This window comes from Onychomys torridus, chromosome 20 (genome assembly GCF_903995425.1).
Source record: "Onychomys torridus chromosome 20, mOncTor1.1, whole genome shotgun sequence".
Lineage (NCBI taxonomy): Eukaryota > Metazoa > Chordata > Mammalia > Rodentia > Cricetidae > Onychomys > Onychomys torridus.
This window is the reverse complement of record NC_050462.1, coordinates 30,239,263-30,251,087: the sequence shown is the minus strand read 5'-3', so window position 1 is coordinate 30,251,087 and position 11,825 is coordinate 30,239,263. Positions and strand designations below refer to the sequence as shown.

Below are 11,825 nucleotides of genomic sequence, written 5' to 3'. Positions count from 1 at the left end.
GCTCTCGGAGCTTCTGAAAGAGGGGCGGGGGTGGGGTTGTCCCCGGCCTTGCACTGCACCGCTTTTTCCGGGGTGGCCGGAGCCGAGCAGCATCGATAGCCTCGGACCGGGCCCCGCCCGCCCCCGGACCGCAGCGAGCGCCCACGCCCGGCGCGGTCCCGTTGTCCCGGCGCAGTGCAGCAGAGCGCACACACTCACGGGCCTCGGGGCTCCGGGTCCGCGCAGGCGCACCCGCATCGGGACCCGCGGGTGGGCGGGGCTGAGGGGGCGTCCCGGGAGCTTGCAGGCGGGAGGGGAGGAGGGAAGAGAGAGGAGGAAGAGGAGGAGGTGGAGGAGGTGGAGGAGGAGGCGGAGGAGGAGGAGGAGGAGGGAGGAGGAGGAGGAGGAGGAGGAGGAGGAGGCGGCGGCCGCGTCGCCCTCCCCGGGGCTCGCGCTCGCCCTCGCGCTCGCCCTCCGCCTCCGCCGAGCCCCGCGAGGCTGAAACGCTTTTTTTTTTCTCCCGGCATGCAGCGGGAGGAGGGATTTAACACCAAGATGGCGGACGGCCCGGATGAGTACGAGACCGAAACGGGCTGCGTGCCCCTTCTCCACCCGGAGGTGAGGGGCCGGCCGCGCCGAGCGCCTTCCCTCCACCCCCCGGGTCCCCGCGTGCGGACCCGCGGTTCCCCCGTCCCCTCCAGCCTCGCCCAGGGCGGCGGCGGCGGCGGCGGAGGAGGAGGGCGTCCGCGCCGTTTTGCCGTGGTGGTGGTGGTGGTGGTGGTGGGGAAGGCTTGAAGGAGCGAGGCCAGGCCCGAGCGCCGCGGCGAGCGGATAACGGGGGAGGAGATAGCGGGGCGGGCCCGGGCCGGGGCGGGCTCTGCTGGGACGCCGTCCCCGGCGGATGCCTGGATGGAGGAGGACAGAGGTGGGGCTGTGGCTTGGGTCCGCGCTGTCGCCGCGCTGCTGCTGCTGCTGGTGGGTGCAGCGGCGGCGCGGAGCGGGAGGCGGAGGCTGACGCTTTGGAACCTCCGCTGAAGCCCCCTCCCTGGGCTCGCTCCAAAGCCTCTCCGGGGCCAGGAGAGAGCGCTGGCCTGCTTTTGATGTTTTTTTTTTCCCCCCTTCCTCTTCTCTTTCTCCATCCCTTCATCGCGGTGAAGGACACTTCCCTCTCCGTTAGTTAGTTCACCCGTGGCGGGGCGCGGGAGTCGGGAGTCGGGGCAGGGATAGTAGTGTGTTGGGCAAAGGGATGTCCTTCCAGGATGTGTCATAAGCCACCACCTCGCCGCTCAGGGTGTCGAATTTCGGTGTTTTAAGGATTCGCCCTTAAGCTATTAAAAAGAAAAAAAAAATAAAGAGGGGTCAGAACTTTCGGGATACCGCCCGCCCGCCCGCCCGCGGGCGCGCGCGCACGTTAGGTTGTCAAAGTACAGCTGTCTTAGGCACCGGGCTGTGTGTTGGGGAGGTTAGACGGTGCAACACGTATCCTGTCGTTTCTTTTGTTATCTTCTCGTGCAAGTGAACGTTTCTGTCCCAGATCGGCGGGCACGTTCCGTAGTTGTTTACCTCCCGGTGCGTGGCCGAGTTTGTGTTGGGTGTAGACCTGGAAGCGGTTCTTCAAGCATTCGGGTTTTTGTTTTTGTTTTTAAACGGTGCACGGTGAGGTGCGGGGAAGGGGACAAGAGTAACGCCGCTCCCTGCAGAACTCAGGTCGTGTTTTGAGGTTGGGTATTGTGCACAAATCTGTGGTATTGACCACGGCGTGAACAAAGGTGGTTAGGTGGCGTGACATTGATTTTTCTTTCTGGGTTTTGTGTCTTGCGAAAATTGTGAATAACAAGGACCGCTTTCTCATAGGTTCCTTCTCCGTCATCCTCTTCATTCATAACTTGATTATATATATATACACACACACACAAAACTGGACAGTTTCATAGAAATACATGCCTGGACATTAGGAAAAGTGATTTTGGGTTTCTGACAGGACTATGCAGTAGAATAAACTTCGTAAAAAATTGGAGTGGTAGGAGCTGGAAAAAATGGCTCGGTGGTTGAGAGCACGGGCTGCTCTTCCAGAGGACCTGAGTTCAATTCCCAGCACCTACATGGCAGCTCACACGTGTCTGTAACTCCAGTTCCAGGGGAGCCGACAGACACCCTTACACAAACATACATGCAGGCAAAACACCATTGCACATAAAATAAAAATAAATCATTAAAAAAATTGAAATGGTAACAATCTTAGATTTGGCATTAGAGATATTTCTTTTGGTTTACACTTAAGCTCTAGAAACATGTCCAGAAAGTTTTCAGATGTTGTGTTGTGACTATGGTTAAGGAATATTTCTATTCATCTGTTCCTGTGGGTATATTTTAAGCACTTAAAAGTATTTTATATATTTTAATGATCTGTGACACTCAGTGGCAGTTTGGAGGTGGAAAGAGTGGGATTAGGCGTTCAAGACTATCCTTAACAGTATAATGAGTTGGAGACCAGCTTGGGCTAAATGATACTCTATCTCAAAAAACCAGACCAACTAAAAAAAAACTTTCTGCTTTGTAAAAGTGTATGTTGTTTGTTAACCTAAACATAATTTTGCAGGGCGTGGTAGGGTTAGGAATGTCTCTGAGTTTGAAGTCAGACTGGTCTACATAGCAAGTTCCAGGCTATCCAGGGCTACAAAGTGTGACCGTGTCTCAAAAACGTGGGTTTTTTTTTTTTTTTTTTTTTTTTTTTATAGCCTGCTAATAAGTCTAGAGATTAAGTCTAGAGATTGGTCGATATGATAGAAAGCTTGAAGTGTAGGTATCATCAGTCTGTTATTTAATCGATGGTGTATTACTAGAAAGTCAAACTTAGCCCTTGTTCAGTTTAAATTGGTAGGTGTGTATCCCTTTTACCAGTACACACAAGGTCTAGTAGTTTCAGTTCTGGAACTCTGGGGGCGAACTGAAATGTCATTATCTTCTGTGGTTAGTTTCTTGCACCTGCTGTAGACCTACCTGGTATTACTCCTCTCCTTACATGTTTTAGGAGCAGAGCAGGGCATGCTGTTTCTCTTGAGTTTGTGAAATTGGGATGATGATGATGATGATATTTATACACTTCACTAATGGTCCCTTAAGGAGGTTAAATGAGATAATGGAGAACACAGGCTTTTGGGCCAGAATGATTGGGATTACACTTCTGATGCTTCTGTTTTCTCTCTTCCTCCTCCAGGCAGGGTGTCTTGTAGCCTAGCTTCCAACACCCCCCCCCCCCCCCCCCCCCCCCCCCCCGTGGAACAAAGGATGACCTTGAATTCTGATCCTCACCCTGGATCAGAGGTGTGTCGGTATGTGCCTCAGCACAGTACTGGGGTTGAACCCAGTGCTTTGTGTACACGAGGCAAGCATTCTGCCAATGGAGCCTCCTTCCCAGGCTGGGATTCCAGTTTGGAGTCCTCAGCAATGAAATGACAGGAAGTCAAGACTCCTTGATGCTTCCATTTGCTCATCAGAAACTGTTGATGTTGCCAAAGTTTGTTGAGCTGTAAGAGAAGAAATGTCGGAATATGAATGAATGCACTTTAGGCCTTCTGTTAAGGTTGTCTTTCCACTCACTGCCAGAAGAATTGTTACTTTCTGAGTAATTTAGAAATTCATGTGGGTTTTTATTTTATCGGGTTTGCATATCTTAGAAGCGTTTCATTTTACTTTTTTCTTTAGATTCAATGCTGCCATAAAGATAGTTTTTACGTATTTGTTAAATAAATGAATTACTTGTAGGATAGAGGGTTTAGCTGTTGCCAAACATGGTAGAACACATCTATAATACAAATACTTAACTGAAACAGGAAGATTGTGAGCTCCCCACTAGCCAGAGCTACAAGGCAAGACTGTCCCATCTACTTTAGATAAAAGACTCCAGATAGATAGAGTCAGCTATTGCTAAATCACCAATTGTGTGTAAACTACCCACTGTTAAAACCTTTTTCAGACAAACATGGACGATGAAAGTTTTATAGAGATATTTTTGGTTGAGAAAACTTTACTTTTTAATTGAGATGCCATTTGTTTGGTGAATCAAGTAATACTTGTTTATTAGATATGGACCAGGTGTGTGTCCTGAACTCAGAATTGTGTGATTGTGCGTGTGTGCGTATTCAAGAAGAGGCACTATAGGATACTGGTTAAAAGTGGGTTTTGCTGTTCACTGTCATCGTGGTCAAATTATATTTTCCTCATTTGTAAAGCTAGGTTGCTGTTACCTACTCTTTAGAGTCACTGAGGATTCCTATTAGACAAGCTATGTTTGAAAAGCAGCTGCATCGCTCATTTGGACAGATCACACAGTAAACACTGAAAGGGAAGCTGATATTACCATTGCTCTGTTGAAACAGGTGATAATTCATTTTGTCACGGAAGAAGAATTAGAGGCTACTTGGATCTAGATAAACTGTCCATCTGTGGATTAGGGCTCTGTAACACTGAGTTAGCAGATGCTTAACTGCGTTGAGTTTCTTTGCTTTCAGACAAAGAGACTAGACTAGATGATCCCCACGATCTCTTTTGACCTCTGATGTTCTGATTGAAGTTGTGATTGTTTTTTTCAGGGTAATCAACTCCAACATCTCACTGCTATAGCAGTTATAACAACACTCTTTTAGATCATGTGAATTAAAATAAAGTGAAATGGGTAGGATGTTTTCCAGAAAGTAATAATCTAGTTGGGAACATAAATGTCTATGAGACACTCGATGGAGTCCAGGTCAGTGCTGGCGGGGTAGTAGAGCCCGCTGTCAGTGTCGGGTTCCTCACTCAGAATAACCTGTCAGGAGATGTAGAAGAGGGACAGACTGTATGCTGGTCTGCAGTCCAGCAGGCTCTTGTTTCATTGTAAGGAGCTTCCGCAGATCAGCTAGCGCCTTAATAGATGATCACAACACCCCCTCTGCCGGCATATTGTGGGGGCTCTGTGTTAGTATTTATGAGGCGCTAGGAACATGTCCCGAACACGACAAGACCACAAAAGAGTTTTATTAAAGAGGATAGAGGTGACAGGCCTGCGTGAAACACACACGTGGGTGAGGAGATAAGGAGAGGGACTGAGAGACAGAGAGACTGAGAGAGTCATGCAAGATGGCACCGGCTTTTTAAAGGTTGGGCCGCGCATGCGTACAGGGACTCCTGTGGGTACTCCACGCATGCGCGTAGATTACATGGCTGCGCGCGCGCTTTATGCAACCACGTAAGGCCACAGATTCCCGGTCCCGCGAGATGTCTGACCCAGAGATGGCTATTCTACACCGGAAATAGTTAGGCGGTCCGCCGGGCAAGCCCAACCGTGTGGACAAGTAATTATCTGTCACTCTGTGCTTCAGCATTGGACTGCTTAGGTCATCTGGACTTTCCGCTCACTGCTTTCTTCCTTCATCCCTTGTTTTTTAAAGTCTGATACTGCATCTCCTCCCACCCCCCATAGTGTGTGTGTTTTAAATGGCAGCACTTTATTTTACATTTGTTTTTAATCCATTTTCTTTTCTCATGATTTGTCTTGGTTGAATAGTGAAGTAAAACATTACTGTACTTGCTGACTTCACAGATTTTCTTCATAAAGTCTCTCTTTTCAGGCTTTAGTAGTGATTTTGCTTTTTTTTTTTTTTTAAACATTTTACATTCCATTCTGTTATGTATTTAGAGATATATTTGTTTATGTGTATAAGTTACCGTCTTGCTTTAAAAAAAGCCGACAGGAAATTTCTTTCAAAGTTGTTATCTTCTGTTTGGGTATTGGAAACTCTGTCATCAGATTTGTATTTGTAGACATTAGATAGGATGTCTTTTTCTTTTTAGCATTTTTTTTTTTCCTTTGAGACAGTGTAGTTTTATTGCCTGACTTGGAGCTTGTTCTGTAGACCAGGCTGGCCTCAAACTCACAGAGATCTGCCTGGCTCTGCCCCCCGAGTCCTGTGATCAAAGGCATGTGCCACCACCGCCCAGTTTAGCATTTTTTAAAAAATAATTTATTTTTACTTGTTTGTTTTGCCTGCATGTGTGTCTGTGTGAAGGTGTCAGATCTTGGAATTACAGACAGTTGTGAGCTGCCATGTGGGTGCTGGGAATTGAACTCAGGTCCTCCAGAAGAGCAGTTGGTGCTCTTGACCACTGAGCCATCCCTCCAGGACCTCCCCCCCTTTTTTTTTTTATATTTTTCGAGACAGGGTTTCTCTGTGTAGCTTTGTGCCTTTCCTGGAACTCACTTGGTAGCCCAGGCTGGCCTGGAACTCAACAGATATCTGCCTGGCTTTGCCTCCCGAGTGCTGGGATTAAAGGTTTGCGACACCACCGGCTAGCATTTGTTTTAATTGGGTGTGGTGGCACACGCCTTTAATCCCAGCACTCCGAGGCCAGCCTGGTCTACAGAGTGAGTTCCAGGACAGCCAGAGTTAAGCAGAAAAACTCTGTTTCGAAAAACAAATGAACAAGATTTATTTTTGTTTGTTTATGTGCGTGTGTGTGTGTGTGTGTGTGTGTGTGTGTGTGTGTGTGCGCGCGCGCGCGCGCGCATGCTTATGGAGGCCAGATGGGGCAGCAGAGCCCCCTTGAGCTGGGCAGTGTGAGCTCTGTCATGTGGGTGCTGGGAACTGAACATGGGTCCTCTTCAAGACCTGCAAGGGCTCTTCTTTTTTTAAATTGAAGCAAAAATGCTCTAAATCATATAATTGTCATTTAGATGTCAAAGGCATAATAACTACTGAGTCTCATATATAAATTGAAAACAAGATTAACCATTGATCTTATGGAGTATAATAAATTCAAAGTTGAAAAGTATTAGGACCCAAATTCTTACTTAGTTTGAAGAAAATATTTATTATTATTATTATTATTTTATTTTTATTTTTATTTTTAAAGGCAGAGCCTGATGTAGTTCAGGCTTGCCTCTAGTTGATGTAATTTAGGTTGACCTGGAGCTCCAGATTCCTTTCCCTGGACCTCCTGAAGTACCTTGCTTACAGGTGTGGCCAGGTGATGGTTTATTTTAATTGTCAACTTGACACAATATAGAATCACCTGAAAAGAGTCTCATTGAGAAACTGTCTAGATTAGGTTGGTTTTGGAGGATTGTCTTGACTGCATTAATTGATGTAGGAAGACCCAGCCTTGAGTGGGTGACACCATTTCTGCTGCAAGCCACAGGAAAATGTAATGGAATTCAGCTGCTATCAGAAAAGCTACTACTTGGAAAAGTCAAGAACTTCTCTAAAGGTCAAGCCATGGCTTAAGAAGTCTTAGTGATATTTTAGCTCTTGTGTGTGTGTGTGTGTGTGTGTGTGTGTGTGTATGTATGTATGTATGTATTAGCTGGTTCCTAAAATGATTTTCTTGTGTGCTTCCAAGAACTCCTAACAGTGTATTTATCTAAAATGCCTATCAAGCATCCAAGGCCAAACGAAACAACACCTGTTCCCTAAGTCAGGCGGATAGCTTTATTTCTTGTGCAATTTAGGGTGAGACCCTCCTTCCTTACAGCCTTACTAATGGACCCCTAACGTCTTACTGCTTCTCGGAATGCAGACTGAGCACACAGATCCCCTTTTGATACACTAACCCGTCATGAGCACTCAGGTGACCTCCTCCTTTACCACTCCCGTTTTGGGTGGTGAAAGAGAACCTGCTGGTCACTGCCTGAGGACGGTTCTTAGGTCCTATCTTTATGACCCTGAAGAAGTCAAGCCTGGTGACCTTGCTGGGCCAGAGGACTGCTGTTGCTTGGGTTTATAACTGGATTCCTGAGAGACCTGGGGAGAACTGAGAGTTGGAGGACTGAGAGGGAGAAGGAGGATTTTAACTAGAGAACTTGAGGACAAGCCGGAGAAAAGAGAACAGAAGAACCAGATGGGGAAGACCTAGATTGAAGGTCTAGAAGAGAGGACCAGAGGAACAAGATGGAAGATGAGGAGGAGCCAGATGGGGAAGAACAAGATGAGGAAGAGCAAGATGAGAGAGAAGGGAGAGGAGCTGATAGGGGAAGGAACTAGATGGATGAGAACCTAGAAGGGGCAGAGCTAAGATGAAGGAGTTAAGATAGATCCCGGAGGGGACCGCAGATAAGCGTAGAGAGAAGTCAGGCCAGAAAGGAGCTGGGCACGAGAGCAGAATAGAGGCTGTGTAGAGAGAGAACTGACACAGAAGAATAAAGTGTGTGGACTAAGGAGTTTTGTGTACATAGACTCATTTCTTGTCATAAAGATTAATTATCTGCTGGTTTAGATTCTTCCCGGACCCTGGGAGGACTATTGAGGGGCTGGACTCCCATAGTCCCTGTTACATTTCCCCGGGTTAGGGCCCTGGACTGTATAAAGTAAACTGAGCAGTGGGCATGCGTGCATTCTCTCTCTGCTCTTGACTGGATAGGACTAGTTCCTGACTTCTTGTCTTCCTGTTATGACTGACTGTAGCCTGGAATCATGAACTACAATACACCCTTTCTTCTCTAGAGTTTTTTTTGGAGGTGGGGTGGTGTCAGGGCATTTTATCATAGCAACAGGGATGAGAGTAGGGGACCCAGATTCTCAAATTATTTAAGGTAATTTGTGAGAACTATCTTAAAAGTCTTGAGTGGACTATGGAGTGTGTAGACAGAAAAACGTAAGTGTGAGCAATGAATGAAGGTAGGGTACTTGTATTCAAATCCCACTTCTGTTACTCACTAGATGTGTGACCTGGGCAGGTTTTGAACTCTTGTGTACCAGCTGTCTAAGCTAACACCAAATTAGAGTAGATTATTGTAATGACTAAATGAGCGGATTTATGCAAAGTTCTGTGTCTAGCCATCGATAAACACAGTAGATCTTAGTTATTAATGGAATTGTCTTAGTTATGGTTTTTATTGCTGTGAAGAGATACAATTCCTATATAGGAAAACATTTAATTGGGGTGGCTCAGTACAGTTCAGAGGTCAGTCCTTTATTGTGGTGGGAGCTTGGGGGCTTGCAAGCGGACATGGTGCTGGAGCTGAGAGGCCTACATCTTGCAGGCCATAGGAAGTCAACTGAGACACTGGGTGGTATCCTGAGCATAGGAATCCTCAAAGCCTGTCCCCACAGCGACTCACTTCCTCCAACAAAGCCACTAATAGTGCCTCCTAAAAGTGCCACTCCCTCTATGAGGTTATGGGGGCCAGTTACATGCAGACTACCGCAGCAATAATAGATAATACCGCAGACTGACAAATTGAGCAGTAGTGGTGCATCTACACATATGTGCACACACATACACACACATAAATGTTAGGTTAGAGACGAGAGAGGCTAAACGACCGAAGTAAGTTGTCTCGAGGAGAGGCAGAGGACTTTTTTGATGAACGCTTTTGCCTTACTTGATTGTCTTAACTTGCATGAGCGTTTGTAGAACTTCTGAGTATGACTGACCCGTTGGTAAGCCACAGAATAATGAAGTTTGTGAAATAACACATCCTGACACAAAAGATTGTATGTTTTCAGATATTTCAGGATAGATGAAGGTGAGTGAGATTGAATGTTAAATTAAAAAGTGGATTGTAGTGGTTGCTGAGGGTGCTGTGATTGGACACTTACGGTGTCTTTAAATGTAAGATGGCTCAGCAAGTAAAGGCGCTTACTGATGAGCCTGATCACCCAGGGACCCACATGGTAGAAGGAAAGAGCTAACTTCTGAAATTGTCCCCCACGTGAATGCCGTGGCACGCACACTCCACTTGCAAAATAATGAATAAGTGTAAAAGATGTAAAAATATAATAAATGTAACGTGCTGTAAGCAGAACGCCAAATGATCTCACAAGTGTTTCACTGTTAAGATATATAAATTCTCTTTAAAAGCATCATGTCAAGATACATGATGTGAAAAACACAGAATAAATAGAAAAGCATCACGTCATTGTATGACTAGGAAATCAGTTGAAATCAAGTACAGAGGAACCTCAGGCTCAGTGAAAGGGCATACTGCAAAGAAGTCAGTACCTGGGGCTGCAAAGAGTTCAACAGTAGTTTTCTACGCACAAAGGAGTTTCTAGTACCACCAAAAATAAAAATTCAGAAGAAAAGGAAAGGAAAACTTGCCACCCAGTCCGCTTTCTTTAGAGTTAATCCATGCCTACTGGAGTGTTTCTCTGATACTCAAAATGTGCTCCCCAATGGGTCTGAGTGTCATGGTCGATATGGAGATGAGATGGCTGAGTGGAGCTGAAGCATTTAGATATATCAGATGGCTTATGTTTTTAGTAGTTGCCCTATTCTAGGGCACTTCTAGGGCGAATGTATAATTTCTGATTATGGACACTTCCTAATTTATGAAGGATTTAACGAGAGATGAACAAAACTAATTTGATTATCCCTATTTTCATGGGGACAAACCCCTGTTTTTATACTGATATTGGACTTCATTAGAAACTTCTGGTTGCAGCTGTCAACAATTCAATTAAAAATTAGCTGGGTAAGAAGGAGGATTTAATATCCTTTCTCAGCTATCTCATAACCCATGTCAGGGTGCACTTACCTTGAAGGACGGCTGCACCAGTGCTCAGACTCGTTTCTTGCCTCTCTACCTTTCTTTCCTAATAGAGAGCAGCTCTCTAGTCTGTGATGTAGACGTGGACGCCAGGTCTATTTATTTTTATTGTTGGGCCACACCTCTCAAACGGACTCAGTAGAGAGGGACTGTTGTCTCTTCTTCCTCACTGGAGAGTAGCACAGGTCCAGGTTTAGTTTCCGAGTGTAAGACCACCGGTATAGCAGTGGTTTATAGCAGTGGTTGGTCAGGACACCATGACTGGAGCTGGGGGAGGACTGTCTGGGCACACCAGCCCGCTGTCGTGTGTCATTCCCATGCATACTTGGAGATGTTATATTGAACTCAGTTGTGCTGCCCAATACAACTTCTAATGAAGTACCGAGTGGCGTTTGTTACAAATAACCTAGACCAGGAATTGATAAACCTTTTTGTGCAGTGCCACATAGTTAACATATATTTTCTCACAACTTCAGACTGTATAGTTTCTGTAGCAATTGCTGGACTGTGCTGTTGTCTAAAAGCAGCCGTGAGCAATATGGGAATAAATACGCATACTGTGTTCCTGTAACAGCTATTATAAACTCAGATGATGGGGCCATGCCTCGCCAACCTCTGATTCAGAAGAAGCTATGTAGAAACTCCCAAGAAGTTTATGTTAAAGAACATTTCAGCATATTGGAAGCTCTTACTCTCATATCTGTATCATAACTTCATCAGGAAGACTTGGGTTAGATGAAGAATGTATGTGTATGTTTAAATCTGAAGGAGAGCCTTGCCACATTAAACATGCTTCCATACAGAATTCTCTAATATATGCCTTTATGTTACTTTTTAAAAAAAAAAAATGAATCAAGGGGATTCTTATAAGCACCTCTCCATTTTATCCTCCACTCTTCAATACTCATTTTGATATATGGGCAGAGTTGTATACAGGAAGAGGAAGAGGACTAATCTGACTTTTAATGTATGAGACATTACGCCAAGTTCTTTTGATGTTATCGCCTCAGTGTGACACATAATAATAGCAAAGCTAACACTGACATATAACAATGAGCTAACATTCTAATCATTTTTACATAATGTTCATTTTCACTGCTTTTGTGCGTCTATTTTAGAGATGAGGTAATTGATGTATATGGAAGTGAGACTTGCTGGCAAATGGCAGAACTATATATAAATCCAGGTTACCCTTGTATTTATATCATATTTCAGTGTCATAGAAATGACAGTTACAAAGTTGGTTATGGTTTGGTAGGCACCAGCTAGCTGTTGTTGCAGATGTCTTCATCTTTGTTGTTTTTCATCTTTTATTGGAGTT

At 45.3% G+C, this 11,825-nt stretch overlaps 1 protein-coding gene across 3 annotated transcripts in view; it reads left to right on the top strand.

Annotated features, from left to right (window-relative positions):
• Positions 1–231: 231 nt before the first annotated feature.
• The window catches only part of Zdhhc17 (zinc finger DHHC-type palmitoyltransferase 17), a 68,531-nt gene continuing 56,937 nt past the window's right edge, over positions 232–11,825 (top strand). The window contains exons 1-2 of one of the 3 annotated variants that reach the window (XM_036169659.1): positions 232–249; positions 511–597. In XM_036169659.1, the coding sequence (XP_036025552.1) occupies positions 535–597 (63 nt within the window). In that variant the 5' untranslated portion in view covers positions 232–249; positions 511–534. Of the gene's footprint in view, positions 250–414; positions 598–11,825 lie in introns of those variants that run through there. The other 2 variants (XM_036169658.1, XM_036169660.1) reach the window with 2 other exon arrangements.